Source organism: Neovison vison, chromosome 10 (genome assembly GCF_020171115.1).
Source record: "Neovison vison isolate M4711 chromosome 10, ASM_NN_V1, whole genome shotgun sequence".
Taxonomy (NCBI): domain Eukaryota; kingdom Metazoa; phylum Chordata; class Mammalia; order Carnivora; family Mustelidae; genus Neogale; species Neogale vison.
Window position 1 is genome coordinate 60456119 of NC_058100.1, and position 21826 is coordinate 60477944.

At 53.7% G+C, this 21826-nt stretch overlaps 1 protein-coding gene across 2 annotated transcripts; it reads left to right on the forward strand.

The window, feature by feature from the left end:
* The first annotated feature begins 1219 nt into the window (after positions 1–1219).
* On the forward strand, positions 1220–21002 carry LBR (lamin B receptor). Of its 2 annotated transcripts, none has more exons than XM_044267420.1 (14): positions 1220–1303; positions 5494–5672; positions 7124–7327; positions 9136–9219; positions 9469–9664; positions 10624–10820; positions 11799–11853; positions 12887–13078; positions 13667–13770; positions 14619–14744; positions 17147–17315; positions 18546–18626; positions 18726–18848; positions 19219–21002. In XM_044267420.1, exons 2-14 carry the CDS (start codon positions 5508–5510, stop codon positions 19377–19379), a joined length of 1857 nt encoding a protein of 618 aa, XP_044123355.1. In that variant the 5' UTR covers positions 1220–1303; positions 5494–5507; the 3' UTR covers positions 19380–21002. The 2 variants fall into 2 exon arrangements, with proteins under 2 accessions (XP_044123355.1, XP_044123356.1); XM_044267421.1 differs by lacking the exon at positions 1220–1303 and adding an exon at positions 2425–2440.
* The last annotated feature ends 824 nt before the right edge of the window (positions 21003–21826 follow it).

The following is a 21826-nucleotide window of genomic DNA, read 5'->3' on the forward strand; positions in this document are numbered from 1 at the left end:
CATGACCATGAAGACAACTGGATATCAGAACTTGTTTTCTGGAAAGGCTCTGATGAAAACTTTTGCACTGGATGTGAGTGTCTGAGGAAGCTCAATGTATTAACTTTTCTTTTCTTTCTTTCTTTTTAAACGTAGTATACTTGAGTGTCTTGTAGTTTATAAATGTGAGAAAATGAGAACTCCTGAGACCAAAGCTGCATTTTCAATGCAAAAGCCTGTTTATTACTATAATTTAAGCAACAGTGTTTCCAAAATTGAAATTCACTTAAATTAACCTAGTTAAATTAGGCTAGCCTAGTATTGGGTTAACAAATACTTGGAGACCACACCGCCAAAACGGGGAACTTCAGTGGACTTCTTTAAACTCTCAACCTCAAAGGAAGGAAACCAACTAACGAATAATGATAATTTGGAGAAAATAAAGGTTTAGGATCCGCACTAGATTCGGAGTTAACGTTACAACAGGCACTTCCAGGCGAGTTAACACCAGACTTGTGGGATGCGGGTGGTAGCCAGCGCTTAGGGCAAGAGTTTTCTGACCCCAGCGCGCACATTACTGTGTACTTTCTGGCACCTCTGGCCAGGACCCCCGGCCCCCGGGCGCCCCGGCCCCCGCGCCACCGCTGTCCCCCGCTCCGGTCGCTGCACCCCCCGCCCGCCGGCCCGCGGCCCAGGCCAGGTCCCGCCGCCCTCAGGACAAAGGAGCCCAGCGCCTAGTGGGGCGCAGCCCGCGGGGCGGCCGCAGACCCTCAGCACGGTTGGCCTAGCTCTGCCAGCGTCTTCGCAGGAAGCACCTGCGGCCCCGGACAGTTGGTCTGGACTGGTCACCGCGCGGATTGATTGTTTTCTTTGCAGCTTCTTATTATCTCTTTGGCCAGGCAGGCCCGCAGCCCGAAGTGCGCAGCGCCTCGCCGACCCGGGTGGCAGCGCGGGGGCGGGGCGGGGGCGCGGAGTCTGGGCGGTGGCGATAAGGCGGGCGCGGGGCGGACCGTCCGGCTCCGCCCAGCTCCGCGCCCCGCCTCCTCCCCTTCTCCGCCGGCAGGCCGGGCGGGGCGGACGCGCCACGCGCACGACCAATCGGTGGCGCCGGGGACGATTCAAAAGGCCGAGGGGCCAATGGGAGACCGGGGTGGCCTCGCTGGGGGGCGGGGCGGGGGCGCGGCGCGGTGCGGCGCGCGCTCGAGGGAGGGGGCGCGGGCGCGGGCGCGGGCGCGACGGGCGGCGTCGTGCGCGCGGAGCCGACGCCGGGTGCTGCTGGGCTACTGTCCCGGAGCCGCTCACGTCCCGCCGGAGCCCGGCGCAGGTGAGCGTCCCCGTGCCCGCCGCCCAGCGCGGCGCGGCCTCCAGGTGCGGGGGGCAGGGTATGCGCGGCCCCGGCTTCCCCTGCAGGGGGTCGGCCGGGCCGCGGCGGAAGTGGAGCGGAGGTGGAAATCGCGGGCGCCTCCCTCCATTTTGGGCGCGCCGCGGCGGTGTCGGCCGGGAGGGCGGCGGTGGTGGGCCTGGGGCCCCTGGGTGCGGCCACGGCGGGGACGGGGACGCGCTGACGGGGATGGGAGACTGGGGGGACGGGGGAACCCGGGCGGGCGGGACTCGGGACTCGGGATGGGGGTCATGGGGACGGGGGATGCGCTGACGGGGACTGGGGGCTTGGGGGGGATGACGAGGGGTACGCTGACGGGGACGGGGACTCGGGGGATGGGGGAGCCCTGCGGCGGGACGGGGGACTGGGGCGGCGCTGGGATGGGGGATGTGTTGACGAGGACGGGGGAGACGGGGGAGCCCGGCGGTCGGGACGGGTACTCGGAGCGGCGCGGGGACGAGGGATGCGCTGACTGGGACGGGGGACGTGGGGACAGGGGATGCGCCGATGGGGACGGGGGACACGTGGGGACAAGGGAACCGTGCGGGCAGGACGGGGGCTGGGGGGAAGGCGCGGAGACGGGGGATGCACTGACGGGGGCGGAGACGCGGGGGACGGGGGGGGACTAGGGATGCGCTGATGGGGATAGGGAGCCCGGCGGGCGGGACGGGGACCTGGGGGGTTGCGGGGACGAGGGATGGGTGGACGGGGACAGGGCGCGGCTGCCGTCTGCCTTCGCTGTCACCGGCTCTCGGACTCCCACGCTCTGAAAGCGGATCGTGAAGCGGGCTGTGCGCGTTCGATCTTGTGTTTTCACCGTTTTAAGGCTTTTTAAAAAAGTCCCTGTGACACCGGCCCGCGGCCTCAAGCGACATTTCTGAGACCTAAGCGCGGAGGGGCCTGGTCTGGCGCTCCGGCCGGGGCGTTCCGGACACCCCCCCCCCCGCCCCCGCACCGCGTCGGCGCTCACCTGCTGCACCTGCGGCGTCAACCCCGCGCCGCGTGCACGCGTGTGCGGGTGCCCGACCTCCGTGGCAGTAGCTTTGGCAGAGACTGTTGTCGCAGGGCCAGAGAGGGCAGGTATGGACAGAGCATCGGCCGCCCGAGAGCTGTCAGGGGAGAAGGGGTAAGAGGGAATGGACCTTACCTTGGCGTGTTCAGATTGCTTAGGGGGGTCGCGCCGTCTGCTCAGGCAGGCCTGGGCGGTGGGCAGGCCTGGGCGGTGGTGTCTCCTAGGTGTCCTACAGCCCCGGCAGGGGGCGGGGGCGGGGGCAGGGGCAGGCATTTGCCTGGCTGGCCTTGGACCCTGGGCCTCGGTGTGCAAGGGAAGCCGGTGTGCAACGGAAGCCGTCAGACTTCCTTTGAGCTTCCCTTTCTCAGCCGGATTTGGACTGGTTTGGGAGTGAGGGAAAGAGAACCAGACACCCTTGTAACACTTTGGTCTCCATGGGCAGAGGACTGTGGGCATGATAAATAGTAACAAGTTGCAGCTCAAATGTGTGAGGATTGTAGCGCTAACTGACAGGAAAGTTAGTAAGCGTGTGGCTTCACAGCGAAAAGCCTCTCAGTAAACAAGCTTTTCCTTTCCACTGGGCTGAAATGTCCCTTCTGAATGAAGCCTTTCCCGGTGGGTCTGGACCTCGTGCATGGTGGCAGTGAGGCTGGGGTGTCCCATCTTGGCGGACTCACCCTGCAGAGGAATCTGTTGCAAGGTGGCGGGGCTGTCACCAGGGTGGGAGGAGCTTGGGCAAAGTGGAGGTGTGCACGGTGTTGTGGTTTCATTTTCTGGAACATTTGTTGACACCACAGAGGTCTCCTAAGGAGAGGGCTGGCTTCCTCGGCCACCAGTGAAAACATCGCTGTGAGTTCCAAGTCTTAGTTTTTTGTTCTTTTTTTTTTTTTTTAAATTAAGCTTAGCAACCTAACAGATATCCATAACTATCTTAATTTGTGTGACCCAAAATATTTAACTGGCTAACAGATAGGCAATAAATAAATGTTCAGAAAGGTACAGTGTCTGCTCCAGAGGCTTTTTAAGTCTCTGGAGAGTTGTTTCAAACTGGAATGGCGTCTTTGTGGACAAAGATACAGTTGTCTTCTCCCAACCCCGGCTGACCAGCCTCTGGGCATTAGTACCAGTAACAGTGGTTTGATTTTAGGGGGTCTGGGGAGGTGGAGGGGCACAAGAGAAGAGAGAAGAAGTGCACATTTCCTTCCTCTTTCTTAGTATCGAGAGGCACTCGCACCTGAATGTTGAAACAGGCAAGGTTTGCTGTTGTCACCTTCCTTTTTGTCCCCCTCCTCTATAGCCCAAGGTGTCCACTGCCCCCTGCTTGCCAAGTGCCCCTGAGATGCCACCTCAGCCGGCTCTGACTTCAGCACTGAAGCTTCTGGCTCCTTTCCCCCCCGGTCCATGCCCACACCCCCTCATTAGCCCGCGATGCTATCTCAGGCAGGCGCCGGCCCAGAGCACCCTCTTCTCTCGCATGTGCTGGACTGACACCCTCTAATCACTGGATAAGTGGCTGGGTTTGCTTTCCTCTCCCACAGTCTGGCTGCTATCACAAACAAGTGAAGTTTGTGAAGTATTTTCTCAGGCAATTAACAGTGAGGAAACGTGCTTATGAAAGGTTTCCCGCTGGAGGGGTGGGGTAACGCCGCTTCGCCCTTTCCTAACTCCGGGGAGCTGCTGGCGGGCCCATGCGGCCTGGTGCAATCGGGTCTTGACCGTGGTCTGCGGAGCTGCAGGCTTCGGGGCGGGACCAGCGAGCGGGGGCTGGCCAGCTGGCCAAAGGAGGAGAGGGGGAGCATTTTCCTCCTTAGAAGAGGCCCCCAGCCTGCTGAGCTGCTGTGCAGGTGGGGTGGCACTGTTTTGTCCCAGGGCAGCGGGACTCTGCTGCTCAGTTGACGGGGAAGGCGTGCTGCCCGAGAGCTGGAAGCACCCAGCACCCAGCCCCCCTTGATAATTGAGGAAGGGTGGCCAGCAGGCCTCCCTTAAGCGGTCCTCCCCGCTGGCTGCGTCTGGTTTCTTGGAGTGCTGTTGAAACGCGGCTCTGGGGCCATGTGGAAAGGAACGTGGGAACTGAAGGTGGATGCTGGCTGCGAGTGTGTGCGCCCACCCGTGTGTGGTCGGCAGATCTGCTGGAGTGTGTTTGGGATTTTAGCTGGAAGACTTGAAAACTTTATGAAAGCACCCCACATTTGCTCTTCGTTATGGGTTTGGGATAATTTTTTCCTTGTTGGTGGCTTATAGTAATGTTAGTTATACCTCCTTGATTTTCCCAGATGGATGGTTCCTTAGAATTTATTGTTTTTAATAGAGGTAATGTGTTAAAAATGAAATGCTTTTTTTTTTTTTTTTTTAAGATTTTATTTGTGTGTGAGAGAGAGCGAACACAAACAGGGAGAGTAGCAGAGGGAGTGAGAACCAGACTCCCCACTGAGCAGGAATTCCAGTGTGGGGCTCGATCCCAGGACCCTGGGGTCATTACCTGAGTTGAAGGCAGATGTTTCACCGACTGAGCCACCCAAGCGCCCCCGAAATTAAATAAGGTTTTAAAGCCTTTGTAAGACTATATACAAATTTATTTATCTATCTATTTAAAGTAAGCCCTGTGCCCAATGTGGGGCTTGAACTCACAACCCAGAGATGAAGAGTCACAGGGCTCGGCAGGGTGACCTGTGTGCGGATTTATAAATCAGGAAATGCGTCCTTTGTGACGTGCCTTGTTGAGTAGCAAGAAGTCGGTCACTCGGGTGATAGCATTTTGCAGAGTGCAAACCGCTTGGTGCCTTTCTGTCCGGCTGCATGTTCGTGTTGCCGGCAGGTGCCGCGGCGGCAAGAGCGCCCCGTGTAAAGTGACTCCAGGTGAGGCGGAAACAACAGCCTCATGCGTCCCCACTCGGCCATTTCGTGCCGCCTGTTCTCATGTCCTTGGTACTTTGTTCTCCCCTTTGGAGTAAGGGCTCAGACATCCTCCTCTCCCTGCCGCTCTAGGAGCCTCTTCTGGTCCTAAAATGTCTGCCAGTTAAACACTTTGGAAAGACATATTTTAGTGTTCAGTCTGTGGAAGAAAGACACATGCGAGTGTGGATGTAGTGACGCCTTGTTTTTTTTTTTTTAAACCATTCAGGCTGATTTTTCAAAATGCCAAGTAGGAAATTTGCTGATGGCGAGGTGGTGAGAGGTCGGTGGCCTGGGAGTTCGCTTTACTATGAAGTTGAAATTCTGAGCCATGACAGCCAGTCCCAGCTGTACACCGTCAGGTACAAAGACGGCACTGAACTTGAGCTGAAGGAGAATGATATCAAGGTAAGTGCTTCCGTTGCTTTGCCAGAGTCTGTTTCTAGACGGGGAGGTGACTGGTGGTGCGTTTTTAGCCGTACAGAGGTCAGGCCTGGCTCCAGGTGGAGGTGCAGGGCCACACTTGGGCTTCGGGTGGGGGAGACACAAGTGCGGCGTGGTATCCTATCCCAGAAGCTCCCGCTTCTGTGATCGTGTCATGCCTTTGGTGAGGGAAGTTTGGTGGGTGGTGCTGGTGTGCGTGGGGTCTCAGGGAGGGCTTGCAGAGAACACTGGGGGTGCTGAGGCCAAATAGGGAGAACTCACAGCTTGGCCGGGGGGTGGGAGGTGGGTGCGGACACAGGCGGCCAAGTGTGCAGGGGGCGAGGGCCAGCCCAGGATTAACGGGAGCAAAACCGGAGAGATGTGGGCTTCATCGTGAGCACCGAGGATTTCATCAGGAGAGTGACAGTAATTAGATTTAGGTCTGGCCCAGGGCTTCTCAGCCTCTCTGGTTGGGGGCCAGGCTTTAAATGATCTGCTCTGTGGTCTAGAAGTGCTTACGTGAAATACCATAGAAGTGACTTGCCGGACACTTGGAAGACAGATGTGCGGTAAAAGCCCTGACTTTGCAGCGTTAGATCCGACAGGTGTAAAATCACATTGTTGAAATGCTGTGAAGATTTCTACACGTCTAGTCTCAATTTCGTTTTTGGTTGTAGATGTGAGAAACAGTTCTTGAACCCACAGCCTCTGAACCACAGTCTGAGTATTCTGGCCCGGGGTTGGCAAAACTTTTGAACCAAAAGCCAGAAGTGATGATTTTAGGCGTTACGGTCCATACGGTTTCTGCAGTGCGAGAGCAGCTCAGGTGGTCGGGACGTGAGGGGATGTGGCTGTTTTCCGATGAAACTATTAATGGGCACGGCAGTGAGAATTTAAAGTATTTCCCACGGGTCACGAAGGTTCACGTTTCTTCTGTTTTTGTTTGGCATCATTTACGAACAGTAAAGCCATTCCTAGCTGCTGGGCCACACAGAATCAGGTGGGAGAGAAGGGGGCAGAAGGAGGTGTTGCTGAGTCGACCAGCCGTGCCCCTGCTTTCCAGATCCTCCCGGGTGGCTATTGCGAGTGCCCCTGGGGGGCTAGGGTTCGTGTTGCTGGGTGCGGTTCACTTGTCCCCTCGTCTCAGTTTGACTCGGTGTCAGGGGCCACTGCTCTTGGAGGTGCCGTCGGCAGAGCGCACAGGTAGTTGGCTTGGACACATCCATTCCGCGCAGGACCTTCTTAAAAAGGCCTTGCGTGTCCCGTGGGAGGTGGGCCACTATGGCAGTGTCTGGCTGGCCTGGTCCAGCGGGCTCTTGGCTGCCCTGAGGCCCCGGGGTGATCGTGGAGTTGATGGGTACTGGGCACACTTTGCACCCTCTTCTCCTTCAGGTCTGTCTTGTGCTAAAGCTCTGTGCCTTCTTGTCCCTCTCTAGCCTTTAACTTCCTTTAGACAAAGGAAAAGTGGCTCAACGTCCAGTTCTCCCTCCAGACGCCGAGGGAGTAGGTCAAGGTCGCGCTCCCGATCCCCTGGTCGACCACTGAGGAGTTCCCGTCGATCCGCCTCTGCTTCACACCAGGCTGACATAAAGGAGATGAGGAAGGAAGTCTTGGAAGTGAAGCTGACTCCGCTGGTGCTGGTGCGTGTAGTCGGGTCCGCGGGAGGCCTGTACCCATGTCCGGGGTTCGGTCCCAAACCGTCTTCCCCCTCGTGTGTGTGCTTACTCAGGCCGCAGTGAGTCGTGCCGACGGGGCAGGGACACGTGGCATCTAAGGTGATGACCATGGAAGAGTGTGTGACCCGCGGGAAGAACGGGAAGTACAATACTTGTGAACACCAGTGCGAGAGAGCGCTCCGTTACAGGAGTGCGGTGTAGTATTGGGACTTTAAAAAAAGCAGAGTTTAATTTTGGCGTAGATGTAGATTGTAGGTTGAACTTAAAAAGCTGTTGTGTAAAATAAGGAAACTGTGTTTTCCAAAAACATATCCTTGGTCTTGGCATCATTACTTGGCATCATAATTTTAACGGAATTGCTTTCTGAGCTGAAGCTCGGAAAGGTCGTGTGCAGGAGCTACAGGCCCGCGCACAAGGATGTCTCAGATGGTAGGCCAAATGGAAATGATTTTGAAGGAAAAGAACTGAATAAAGATGATCTTTTATTCTCTTCACTTAATATTATCTCTTTCCTGGGTAAAATGCACACAGATTTTTAATAATCCTAAAAAACTGGATTTAGATATGCAATCTTATAGTCAGATTTTAAAATTTTAAAACATTAGGAATAATCTGAGTTATATTTTCTTACATCGTTTGCTTTATAGAGTCGTTTGGCTGTCCGTGAGTCATACGGTTGTGATGTGATTGTTAGCATCAGCTCCCTTATTGATGATCGGCATTTCGCTTTTCCTTGGAATTTTCACTGTTGTAAACAAATACTCTTATACAGCATCTGATGTTTCCTGAATGTCGGTGCTTAGGTGTGGAATTCCAGGTCAGATGGTAGAGCGGATCTGAGGCTTTGATGCATGTGGCTGAATTGCCTCAAGGTTTCTGCCAACATCCACAGTGTGTGAATGCCCATTTTCTCATCCGGAGAATTCTAGTAGTAATTTTTTTGGTCAGTTTGATTGCCATATACTGTCAGCTCACCCCTTTCCCTTGCCTTTGAGGATTACTGGGGAGCTTGAATATTCTGTTGGTTAACGGCTCTCAGGGCCCGTCAGGGGACACATGTTAAGGAACAGATGCTGCGGACTCCTTTCTGTCACTTTTCCATTTTTAGTATTAGTGCCCGTTCGTGTTTACAGTGTGACTTTCTTACAGTCCCGGTGACCCAAGAGCCACAGACTGGCTGTGCTCCTTGCCAGCAGAGCCCTGGACCACTTCCCCAGTTTGGTCCGGTGACGCGTTCCCTCCGCTGCCTAAAGGGGAGGCAGGTTTGAGGAGAGGGACACAGGCAGTGGGAGCTTGGGGCTCTGTAGAAACCAGGCAGCGGGGGGCGGTCTGCAGGTTGCTGGTGACCCTCCCGGAATACCCACCGTGTCTTAGTTTCCCCTTGGTGGCTATTTGGAGGCAGTGAATGTGTGTGTAGCGCCCCCCCCCAAGCACTCAGGGAACTGATTGACCAGTTTTTACTTTCTCTAACTCATAGTGAATATTAGAGTGTCTGCCATTGAACAATGACATTGTAACAGTCTATGTTTAAAAGATGAAAGATCTCACATAGAGAGCTATACTGTAAAATCCCAATCCTTTCTGACTGGGAAATTCTCATCAATTTTATTCCTTTTCCTTTTTAACAAAAGTATGTTGAAATCTTTTAGAATTGAAGCTGTGAGAATCTTTGGTTTATTTTATTGTTTGATTTCATAGTAACAAGTTTTTGTCACAATGGTCTCTTTAATACAGCACGATTCTTATGTTTATAATGGTTTGTGTCACCTTAGAAGCCGTTTGGGAACAGCCTCAGCAGATACAACGGGGAGCCTGAGCGCACAGAGAGGGATGGCCTGCCCCCCAGAAACACTGAGGTACGGGGCGTCCTTCTCATCTCTGGCACTTGACCTCTTCGTAAATGTGACTTTCTCTCGAGAGTCACACTGTATACCATAATCTTACAATCTCTTCTAAAATTCTGTCCTTAAATTAGGACTGAATGTCATTTAACAGATTTCTTCTTGTTAATGAGTGGCTATATTAAGATGCTGAGTCAGTTAATGGGGTAACATTAATGATAATTATTGACTGTAAACATTTCCTATTTTTTATTTTCTAATTAGGAAAAATTCCATTTGTCGGAAGAAAGTCGTTACATATCTACACAGTATAGCCTTCGGCCAAGAAGAGAAGAGATCAAATTAAAAGACATAGATTCTAAGGAAGAAAACATTGTTGCAACAGAAGGATCTACATTATGGAAAACCTCTGAAGAGCCAGCCACGCAGACCAAGGCCCTGGAGTTCGGTGGAGTCCCTGGTAGGCCGCTGCTCTGGCTTAGCACGGGGTGGGTGGTGACGGTGGCTGAGGCGGTGGCAGTGGCAGTGAGCTCTGTGGGGCGGTGCGGGGGAGGGAGGGCCTCCCTCTGCAGAAGTGTGAGCCCCATGGGAGCCTGGGGAGGAGCCCTCCAGGCAGAAGGCATAGCAGGTGCAAAGGGCTGCAGTGGGAGCATTTTGATGATTGTCCTAGAGTGGAGAGGGTGCCCATGTGGCTGTATTTAAAGTTTCAGGCAACCTGCTTGTGGTTTTGAACAAAGAAATTCAGCAGGTAAAGGGAAGGCTGGTGTGGGAAGGTTAGGTGGAGGACAACGGAGGCCAAGTGCAGCGGTGGCCGTGGCAGGGGTGGCTGCCTGAGCCGCCCGGCAGGGCCACGAGCACCCAGGGTCTCAGGTGTTTGAGCACTCAGTGTTCTGAAGCGGGTTGTAATTTGAAAATGATGCCATTTCATATAAAGGAAACCACTCGGGGCCCACCGGTTCAGAGTCCTGCCTGGCTTCGTGGCTGGGAGGATCGTAGCTGTAACCAGGCTGGCTGGGCTTCGAGTGACAGTGTCCCCATCACCGTGTTTGCATGTGCTCTGTGCATGGGGCACTGGCCCAGTTCTGGAAGCTTGGGGACAGGATATTTGCTGGCTTTTCTATGAGGAGGTTCATGAATTTTAGATGTTCCAATGGCTGGGTTGCTGGCATCTCGCCCTGTCTCCTCCCATGTGGCAGGACTTGAAATGCCATGAAGCCTGGTCTGTGAGGGGGACTGTTGTCCCCGCTGGTCTCTGTGCCTGCGGGCGCTTGCCCCCAGGCGCCGTAGGGGTGAGGCGTTGCTGATGGTACCTTAGCAGGGTCAGACGCTTAGCTGGCCTTTGGTTCTGCCTTGGAAAAGTGAAAGCAGTGGATCGACTGGACTGAAATTGGAACCTCAAATGGTCCCTGGTGTTTGCAGGTGCGTTTCTCATCATGCTCGGCTTGCCCGCCTTCCTCTTCCTGTTGCTGCTCATGTGCAAACAGAAGGAGCCCCGTCTTCTGAATTTCCCACCTCCGTTGCCAGCTTTGTCTGATCTGTGGGAAACCAGAGTGTTCGGGGTCTATCTGCTCTGGTTTTTTCTTCAGGCTCTGTTCTACCTCCTGCCGATCGGGAAGGTAAGTTCCCGCTGGGACGGCACACTGCTGTGGTTCCCCTCCCCCCCACCTCAGGCATCTTTAGGGTAAAGCTCTACAGTGCAGACACACATTCAGATTAGCTGAGGTAAGCCACCTTCAAACTAGGTAATGTTGAATAAGAAAAGCAGTTTCCGCGGTTACAGATTTGATAGATCTGCACGTATGTTTCTGTTCTTGGGCGTTCACAGGCTAGAGCCGCACGTGGTGGTTATTAGATAAGGACCCTACAGGAGGCTCTGGAAATCCGCAGTGGGATTCCACTGCCACCGAGGTGGCCCCCAGGCCTGGGTCCCCTGTCCTAGCCAATGAGAGGGAGGAGGAGTCCAGCCCCAGACTGACACTATGTTGGTGTCTCCTACACGAGGCAGCATTGCTGAGTAGTCATTTTGAGGAGTAGGATGTGGCTGCCGTCGGGCCGGCGGACATTATTTAAACTCAACCCGAGCGAGGTGTATGTTTCCTGAGTGCATGTGCGGGGTGCTCCCTAGCTCTTGGTCATGGAGGGTTCATGGAACGACCAAGTGGATGTGTGTGTGTGTGTGCATGTGTGCATGTGTGTGGACCAAGACCACGTAAGTCTGTGGGATGAGCCTGCATGTGGCGCGGGGCAGGGGGGCAGGGTAGCCAGGCTTGGAGTGGGCGGCGGCAGACAAGAACCTCAGCCATAGGACGATCGGCCTGTGCTGTGTCCCTGCAGCTGTGGCCTCTGCCTTCCAAGAGCATGGATAGCCAGTGCTCGCGGGCTGGGGGCCGGGGTCCAGCAGCCCTGGCCGAGCAGCTTCCCCAAGATGTCTGTGTCACCCAGCCCCGCAGGGTTCCCCACATGACGTGCCACTGATATGTCTGCCACCTGTCACCGTCTATGCTGCTGAAAGGTGGTGAAATTTAGGATTTAGATGTTGGGAGAGTGTTGTGCTTTTTAAAGCTTCAAATTAAAAAAACTTTTTTTCTTTTCAGGTTGTGGAAGGAATGCCTCTTACTGATGGAAGAAGACTCAAGTACAGATTGAATGGTTATTTGTTTTTCTAAGATTTTATTTATTTATTTGACAGACAGAGATCACAAGTAGGCAGAGAGGCAGGCAGAGAGAGAGGAGGAAGCAGGCTCCACGCTGAGCAGAGAGCTTGATGCGGGGCTCAATCCCGGGATCCTGGGATCATGACCTGAGCTGAAGGCAGAGGCTTAACCCACTGAGCCATCTGGGTGCTCCTGATTTTATTTTTTTAACACTCAGATCTGATGCTTGCTCAGAGCCCGTAGGTGCTGCACGCCTGCATGTGTCCATGTTGCTGGCTGCCCCGGGACTCGCGCTGACCCGTGGGCTCCATGTGCCATGTGCGGGGACGGCCCCTCGGGTGCTCCTGCCGCCACCCAGTTTGCTTTTCCTGCTAGTACTTACCACTGAGTGAAGCGATCACCCTAGTCTGTGTACTTTATCTTCTGGGGTTACTGCCTGGCCCAGGAGGTCCCATCCTGCGTGGCCTTCCTGGCTGCTCCTGCCCCGGGAGCCAGCCTCTCTTTGCCGCGGCCACTGGCCTCTGCACATCCCTCGGCTGCGTTCGCAGGGCTCCTGCCTGGAACATGGTCCTCTCTTCCCCATGAGCGTCCCATGGCCGCTGTTTTAGCCCGGTCACGGCACTGCTCCAAGAGGCCCCTGGGTCCCTTTCCCTCCTTTTTTATATTTTACCTTTTCATTAGTATTTTTAGAAGAATTTGAGAGAGAGCTAGAGTGAGAAAACGCGAGCAGGGGAGGAACAGGAGGCAGAGGGAGAAGCAGACTCCATGCTGAGCAGGGGGCTTGGTCCCAGGATCCTGAGATCATGACCTGAGCTGAAGGTAGCCACTCAGTCAACTGAGCCACTCAGGAGTCCCCCCTTCTCAGCTCTTCTGTGCACTTTCCAGCTTTCTCTTAAAAGCACATAATGACTGTTGATAGTGCACAAGGAGACCTTAAGTGTGTTCTAGCAGGTGGAAAGCTGGGTGAGGTTCCCTGCCTCGGGCTGAGCCCCGGCCTCGCTAACGTGTCTGTGTTGCCCCATGTGCAGGGTTCTATGCTTTCCTGCTGACCGCCGTGGCCGTTGGCGCAGCCGTGTTCTGGGGCCTGGAGCTGCTCTACATCTACCACCATTTCCTGCAGCTGGTGCTGGCTGCCTTCGCCTTCACCGTGGGCCTCAGCGCCTACCTGGCCGTACGGGCTGCGGGTGCCCCCCCGGCCGCCCTGGCCCCTGGCAGCTCTGGTGAGCAGCGCACCCCCAGGGGGAGGAAGGGAGATTGGCATGGAGTCAATTCGGAAAGGAGAATACATTTAAAGGGAGAAAATATATTCAGTATTTTCCTCCTATGCTCCTAGTCGATTCTCCTCCTTTTACAGTCACTCGATGACAACTAAGACCTTTTGCTGTCGTGACTTATGTCTAGTCCCCAGCATTTTAGTCACCTCAGCATCACAAGTTAGGATTTTCTCCTTTGGTCTCAAGTAGTTCAATATCCTTAAAGAGACCAAGCCAGGTCACAGAGATCACAAATAGGTTGACTCTTGACCTAAAGTGTTCAAACATTTTAAAATATGAAATTGCTTATTTTAGAAAATTGTGAGTCTACATTTTAAAAAAGCTCTGATTCCTTAAACTCAGGAGTTCTGGCCCCCGAGGCCTTGCTGCTTCCAGTCAGGTCCTCACGCCCCGTCCTCACTGGTGCGCACACCCGCCTGCCCACTACCTGCTGGACTCCCAAGCGGCTGGACTGGGGCACTGGGGGTAGATGGCTGTGCTCGCCATACACCTCCCAGTGGCTGTACTGTTTGTGTAAGAACTTTTCCCTTCCAGGAAACGCCATCTATGATTTCTTCATTGGCCGTGAGCTTAATCCTCGGATTGGTACTTTTGATCTCAAATACTTTTGTGAATTGCGCCCCGGACTGATCGGATGGGTATGTCCTCTTCCTCTCATTAAATTTCAGTCCAGGAGTACACATTAATCTTGCATTTAGAAAAAACTGTAGTTCATTTCAAGGAAGCTGTGGGTTTTTAGGAATAATTATAGTTGCTTTTAGGAGCAATTACAGATTTCTATAAATCTGTATTTGAAGTTTTTTTCCCCTGCAAATAAGAGTCCATGTGGTTAAGATGCCCTGTCAGTGTATTTATTTAAGAACGTGATAGTCTAGGCAAATTTCATGTAAGAAAAAAATGTATTCTTCTCTTCAAAAAGAAAATGAATTTTGACCTAATTTTAGACCTGTGGGGGAGTTGCAGAAATGGAGTCAGGATTCCCTTCCGTTCCCTGCTTGTCCCCTGCGTGAACATGAGGCACAAGCACGTACCCTTAAGGGCTGGGGGTTACCATAGTTCGATATTCTCAGCTGAATCCGCAGACCTGTGGGTTTCCCTTCTTTTTCCACTGTTGGCCTTCTCTGTCCTGGGACCCTTGCCGGATAGGCCTCCAGTACATTTGGTTGTGACTCGGCTTTGTCTTCTGGAGTTTTCCCCTGGCTGGTGGGACCTTGCCCATTGCAGCGTGCCGGTCACATACTGTGTAGAGGGCCCGCCATCTTCTCCTGATTGGAGATGCGTTTTTGATAAGAGCACCATGGAGGTGACCCTGTGTCCTGCCCGGGGAGTCCCACCTCGGTGTGTGGTGTTGGCGTCACGGCCCCGCAGGTCACTGTGTGGTCACTGGTGACTGTGGCTCTCCCGGCAGTGAGGCGACCGTCTCCCCCGGTGGCAGCCAGTGGTCTGGGGAGGCACTCGGAGCCGGTACTTGCCCTTCTTCTTTCAGGTGGTTGTGAACTTGGTGATGCTTTTGGCGGAAATGAAGGTACAGAGTCGAGCCGCTCCGTCCTTGGCGATGATTTTGGTGAACAGTTTCCAGCTCTTGTACGTGGTGGATGCTCTCTGGAACGAGGTAATTATGTTCAGAGCAGAGGCCTCGGGAGTCGGGTGGGTGGCCTGCCTGAGCGCTCGGGGCCTCGGCCTCCCTCGCGCAGCCCTCGGCTCCCTCCCAGGCCAGCGCAGAGCCTGGAGCGGACGTGGTGAGCGCTGACGCCTGGTACGCAGGCACGTGCTGGTGCCGCTGTGTCTTGGCTGCTCCTGGGTGTGACAGATTCAAGATCTGCAAGTGGGACGGATTCCTCTGTAACTCTCAGTTTCTTAACTACTGTGTCAAATGAAGGAGGATAGATTATCATTGAATTAGGATAGTGCTTTTCGGATCGTCAAGAGGCAGTTAGTTCTTCCACACTGGGTGATGGAAGTTTTATGGCTGTGTTTCAAAATCTGCAAAATACTAGCTCTGGCCCGATGGATAAGAAGTCAGAAGTCCTCATGATGGAGGAAACCGGTTTAAGTCCAGCCGGGTTCCCAACCTGTGGCTTCCCTCATGCTGAGCAGCAGTCAGTGTTTTCTGCCCCTTGAAGACTCTTTGTCTCAGCTGAACAGATTGGCCTTGAAGTTGATGTTTGACCCCTATGTTACCAGTTTCCTAGTGTCTTTGTAACCTGTGTTTCCAGATCCCAAGTCGAGTTTTCTCTTGGTTTTAAAAATAGAATGGGCAGCTGATGTCCTTTTGTCCTGAAGCGGGTTTGCGTCCCAGTCTGTTGGCATCTTTAGTCTGGGCTGGCTCCTGTGGGCCGTGGGGTCGGGTGGCCAGGCTGGCCGCCGGGAGCATGGTCACGGCAACTCGGCAGGCCCGTTGTTTGTCTTCCAGTGATCTGCCTTCTCTCTGGGAACACTAGAGCCTTTGGAGGCCATGAAGCCTCAGCTGCTGGCCCAGCGCCTCGGGGAGCTCCCGTGGCCTCCTGCAGTCTGCGTCTCCACCTGGGGCGACGTGTGTAGAAGAAAACCTAGAAGTGCCCTTGGTCAGGCGAGCCTGGCCTCCCACTGTCAGGTGGCGAGTGGCCCCTTGGAGGCGGGTGAACAGTTGCCTGAACTGGACGAGGCTTCTTGTTGCTTCATTGTCTCAGAGGCTTCTTTTTCCAACCCGCTTTCTGGTAGCTTGTCAGTGATTGGGGCTTTCTGACTCTCAGTGCTGGTCCCATTGACGTGGCTGGGGGTTCTTAGGTTCTGGACATTGGGCCACATGCTGTCTGCTGTCAAGCGCTGGGATGGGACACAGGGATGAGGTTGGGCGGGGCTGTCCCCATGCCTCGTGGGCACTGCAGCCTTCTGGAGGAACGGGCCTCTGTGTAGGCTGCCTTTAGCCTCTGGCTGCAGCCAGGTGCCCAGCAGGGGTTGCCTCACCAGGTCAGGTGACTGGAAGGAACTGAGAACTGTGATGAAACACAGGCGAGGGTTCCCTGGCGTCTCTGCGGGACTCTGGGGTCCCCTTGTGCCCGCTCCCTGTGGCACTTGCGCCCCCACCCCCCTGTGGTCAGCGGTGCACGTCCCGGAATCACCTGGCATGCGCAGGAACTGGCTGACCCCCATCCTTGTGTCCCATGGTCTTTCTGGTGGAAAACGGTCTTTGGAGTGACTGCTTTGTTTCTTTAACCTGGGCCATCGGTCCGGTCCCTCCCCAGGGCGCACACTTGCCGCCTGTCCTTTGTCAATAGGGATCCTTCGGGGAATCCCAAGGGCTCCTGAGTTTTGGCCCCACTGGCGTCTCCCATCGGAGTCCAGCCTGCACTACCAGGCCCACGCCGGCCAGGCCCACAGAGAGCGTGTCCGCTCGCGGAGGAGGTCAGGTGGCCTGTGTGGAGGGTGGACAGGAAAAGCCAGGCGCGATTGCAAGGTAGACAGGCACACGTGGAATGGACGCAAAGGCTGTTGGTGATGTTATGCTTCTGCAAACAACGGGAACACACACTGCGGAGCAGGCGCTCGGTGTGCTAGGGGGCAAGGTGACCACTCGAGGTCCCTGCCTGTCCTCCTGTGGCCTGCTGCAGAGAGCGGCTTTAGCCTGCACGCAGGTGCAGCGTCGAGTAGCACCTGGTCTGGTCTGGGAGGGGGAGCAGGAAGGTGGGAGCTTGGGGGTGGTGGCCGGGGGCGGGGGGCGTAGGCTGAGGTCCGAGGAGGCTGCTCCGGGCAGAGGCAGGAGCACCTGCGGCCTTTCCAAGATGCTTTATTTCCACATTGTGCAGTGAGTGGGTCGGGTGACCCGAGATGGAGATGGTGGAGTGACCAGGTGGGGGACACGTGCCCTGGAACCAGAACCCCCCTCCCCTGCTCCTTAAAACCCTTCTGGTTGGTGTGCCCTCCCCTAGTGCTGAATGAATTTGACTAGGAACCAGTACTTTGTATACCTGAAACATAGAAACTTTCATCCCCCAAAGGGCATTAACAATGGCTTTTCCCGCTCTTTCCTTGCAGGAAGCATTGTTGACAACCATGGACATCACCCACGACGGGTTTGGATTCATGCTGGCTTTTGGAGACTTAGTGTGGGTTCCCTTCATCTATAGCTTTCAAGCCTTTTATCTCGTCCACCATCCCAACGAAGTGTCCTGGCCCATGGCCTCTCTGATTATTGCTCTGAAACGTGAGTACTGATTTCAGTCTGTGCGGGTTAAAGATCATGTGCCGAGTCTCTGTGCTCCGACATCTCCGCATCCCAATGCGCCCTCTTAAATGGGTGTGATGGGCTCAGGTGGGCAGCAGTTCATGATGTGTGTAAAGAAGATTCTTGCGCCTGCAGAGAGCATGGATACTTTGTCCTCTGGTGGTTTTTCCTTTGCAGGCCTGCTTTTTCTGGTGGGTACCTTGGAATGCAGGAAGGTTGGTCCTGGCGTGCTAGGCCGGCCTGCTGTCACACACTGTGAGGCCTGGCGCACTAGCGGGGACTTAGAGCCCAAGGAAGGTCACGGTGAAGGCGGAGCAGACTCGCTCTGGGGAACATCAGTCAGTGTAGGGCTCACTGGAGGGTAGGGTGTTTGCTGTCACGTGTGAGTGGGTGGGGAAGCGTGGGGAGGGGCGGGGTGCAGCTCAGCGGGAGACAGGGAGCATTACCGGTGATGTGGACGGGCGTCAGGGGGGCTCTTCCTCTAGGCCACTGTCTGGTAAAGGCCCGCACCCGAGGTGGGGTAGGAACAGCAGCATGAGCTTCAAATAGAGTGAGTTTTACTCCGCTAAGTAGTGTCCGTGGCCGAAGAGGAAATTCCCGGCGTTGGTTGCATTTCATCGCTGGTTTGGTGACCCGTGCTCGCTGGGGCCGGGTGTTGCTCAGGACAGCGAGTGCCTCGTTTCTGGGTGGGCTCCTGATGTCCTGCGCTGGCCGGAGGCTGGACGGCATGGTGAACAGGCTGGGATATGTCAAGGCCCATTAGACCTTTGAAGCCTGAAATAGAGCTGGCAGCTGGACTTGGCAGGTGTCTACACAGGCCATCCTGGTCCTGGCTCTGAGCTGTGCTTTGATTCCGAGTCCCCCGGCGTCCGTGTTCCCGCTTGCAGGTGCTGGGCTCCAGGGGATGCACCCTGTGTTCTGGAATCTGCCGACAGCAGCCTTGATGGGATTACAGGCTGGGCTGTATTTGGTTTCATTGGTGATGTAACTTTGTGGGCTGGTTTTGCATCCCCCTCGTGGGTGGTGGAATTTCAGGATTGTTATTTTCTTTTGACATTCTGAGATTGAGTTCAAAACCTCTCAAAGTATTCCATCCTTTGGAAACTTCCTCAGAGCAAAGAAATCATTTTTAGGTGAAGTTACAAATGTTTTTAAATATTTGATTATATTGATCTAAATTGTTAACATGAAAGTTTTAAAAAATTACAGTTTGTGGATATGTAATCTTCCGATGTGCAAATTCTCAGAAAAATGCATTCCGGAAAAATCCCAGTGACCCAAAGCTTGCACGTAAGTATCAGTTTATGTTTATGTTATCTTCCTCACATAAAGATTTTGTGTCTCTATTGGTGTAGAGATTATTATAAATGTATTTTTATTTTCACCTAGATCTAAAAACCATCCATACTTCAACTGGAAAAAATCTTCTAGTTTCTGGATGGTGGGGCTTCGTTCGTCACCCCAATTACTTGGGTGATCTCATCATGGCCCTGGCGTGGTCCCTCCCCTGTGGTGAGCACTGCATAGGGGCGCCATGTGTGCTGTGTTGGGGGTTAGGAGCAGAGTTGGGGGGTCACGGGGCGGGGGGTGTGCTCCCCTGGTGGAAGCCACCCCCACACCAGCCGCTGCACCTGATCACTTAGGGGAGTGAAGTTAGCATTGACGTGAGGACCCGGTGAGGGCCAGGAGAGGATGGGCATGTGAGAAGGTGCGGCTGTCCCTGTGCCCTGGAGAGCCTGTCACGCAGATGCCATCTTCTGCCACGTGTGGGGGGTGGGGGGCTTCCCCAACATGGGGGGAAAGGGAGCAATCCCACGGTCCACTTGGGAAGACTGGGGGGACAAACAGGGAAGCTGCCTCACGCGTCTGTTGCGCTCCGCAGGTTTTAAGCACATTCTGCCCTATTTCTACGTGATCTACTTTGCCGTGCTGCTGGTGCACCGCGAGGCCCGTGATGAGCGCCACTGCCGGAGGAAGTACGGCCTGGCCTGGGAGAAGTACCGCCGCCACGTGCCCTACCGCATCGTCCCCTACATCTACTAGCCACGCGCTGCCGCCCGCCCTGCCGCCGGTCCTCCGCCGGTCCTCCGCCTCTTGCTCCGGTCGGGACTATGGAGCCAAGTGGTCTTTTAACCTCCCCAGGTTTATTGTTACTAAATCACAGCAGTGAACAGAAGGAAATAGGCGAAGGTGTTAGAATTGGCTTTCTAATGGGAAATGCTCCTTTCTTAAAAGTCTTGTAAATGCACTGGAAAGAATAACACAGGTGTCTATGGGTTTTGAGGACTTTTCAAATTGTGATGGTTTTTGTCAGTGGTATTTCTTACATGAAACCAACTGTGACCCTCGAAGCATGTTTGTGTTTTGTTATATTCAGAGAAGAGGATTTTCATCCATTTCCTTTTCCTAGTTAAGTGATTTGAGTGTAGATCCCGGTCCTGCATGAACTGCTCTCCGGGGAGAGGTGGGGAGAGATGGTCAGGATCCTCTGGCTTGCCCTCAGCGTCTAGAGCTGAATTGGAAGATGTAAATACCCAGCTCTCGTGTAATATATGGGGACCTTGGATTTTTCTGTACAGTATTTTGAATGTGAAATAGGACTAAGTATCTTTTTAACAAAACCATTTGCAGTATTTTAAATTAAGTTTTATAAAAATACATGTCGATTAAAAATGGCAAAGCAATAGAATTCCTTTAACGCTGTATAAAGATGCTGTTAAAACATAGGAAGGTTATTTTTCTTAATCCAAAGTTTGTGAATTTGGCTTTGCTACCTCAATCGCAGCCGTTCGTTTGCCTTTATAAACTGTTGCCCATAGAAAAAAATAGAATATATATTTTTGCAGTAACATCACTATTTAAACATTTTTACACAGATTGGTGTTTGAAAACCTGCCATTTCAGGCTGATATTTTTGTATGTTTTTTGACTTTTTGAAATAAAACTGTGGTTTTGCTACTGCTGATGCCATGCCGGTCAGACTGTATTTTGTACCATCCCCTAGAGCTGCAGGACGCTGCTCCCGGGAACGGAGGGTGGCCTTCATCGAGGAACAAGAGTTCAAAATCCTTTAGTTTAATACCTGTGTGTAGGGCAGCTGTAGCTATTGAATTCTAGTTGTTAGGGTCTCATTATTAATTGTCCTCAAATGGAACAGTAGCAAATTCGCTGAAATTTTTGTGTTCAAAGTTAAATTGCTCTCAGTATCTTAAATATAGGGGAATTTAATATGTGTGTGTTTGGGTTTTTAAGGATGCGTTTTACATCCGAGATACGTGGGTGTGCATGTCCCTTCTGTGTGGCTCTGGGTGGTGTGGGGCTGGCTCAGTGAGGGTGATCCCCAAGTCATTTTGCTCTTGAAACCTTGTTTTGGGGGAGTGGTCCGTGTTTTTTCGCACTGACGTAAGATGGCAGTTTTTGGATTCTGCTTTTCTCCTGGCGTCGGAATGAGCGTTCCCGTGTGTTCTGTGCTCGTTTGACCGAGGAAGCTGGGGGCAGGAAGGAGCACGTTTCATTCTTGTTCCAGTAAGGAGAAGAGAGCCTCTGCCAGCAGAGTGTGGCCTTTCTGGATTTCAGCTACGATTTGTTGTTCATTTTGGTTTTGACACATTTGACAAATTTTATGATGAAGTTTTAAGTTGGAAATAAAGTTGGAAATAAAAAAGATGTCCTTTGCACTCGAGAGCCTCTTTTCCCTGCCTGTGACTCTGGGGTCGTTGGTGCTAACACAGGAGCCCCGAGGGGACCACTGCCACCCTCCAGGGCCACAGGGACTCCAAAAGGCGAACTGGACCCACGGGCCCACAGCTCTTGGCATCGAGGCTCACCATAGGCTGGAGCTTGAAGGGCTTAGTTGAGGATCTCAGGTCCCAGATCGTGGCCATGTGTTTAGTCCTTGTTTGAGAAAATTGAGAAACAGTCAAAACCATTCACAGTTGGTCCTGCTCTCATGAGCCTGTACGAGCCACGCAAACATCTAAGGACGGGAGAGACTGAGCCCGTTGTGTGGTGTTTGTGTGTCCGTGAGCAAAGGCAAAATCTCACCTCGGTCTCTACTCCTGGATGCTGGGAGAAAAGGCCGCAGCTTCCGGAGCTCACGGATGGTTAGCAAATTCTCTTAATTCCGAAAGCTACTTAAGCAAGTGAATTGGATCAACTATCGTTTTCTTCGTTTCTAATCGACAGGGACTAGGTCTCCTTCATTCTTTTCGGCACCACTGTGTCTGACTAGCCCATGTGGCTTTTGGATGGTTACCTTCAAGCTCATAGATGACACAAAAGTAAGATGTTACTGTTCTGTTGGCGGCGCGCATGGATCTGGGTGTGGGTGTGGGCCCCGCGCTGTCCCCTCGCCATGGAGGCAGCGGCTCACTGGTCATCTGCGCACGCATGGGGGGGGGGCTCTGGCCGATGTGCCCGCTGCTGAGGGAAGGGGTTCACAGATGTGGCTTTGGGGTGCGCTCCAGACACAGTGAGCTCTGGCGAGACTT

Coding starts and splice junctions, on each gene's coding strand:
- LBR (XM_044267420.1), top strand. CDS start 5,508: ATGCCAAGTAGGAAATTTGCTGATGGCGAGGTGGTGAGAGGTCGGTGG. Junction 13,771..14,618: donor GCCCCGGACTGATCGGATGG/GTATGTCCTCTT, acceptor TTCTTCTTTCAG/GTGGTTGTGAACTTGGTGAT. Junction 18,627..18,725: donor CAGTGACCCAAAGCTTGCAC/GTAAGTATCAGT, acceptor ATTTTCACCTAG/ATCTAAAAACCATCCATACT.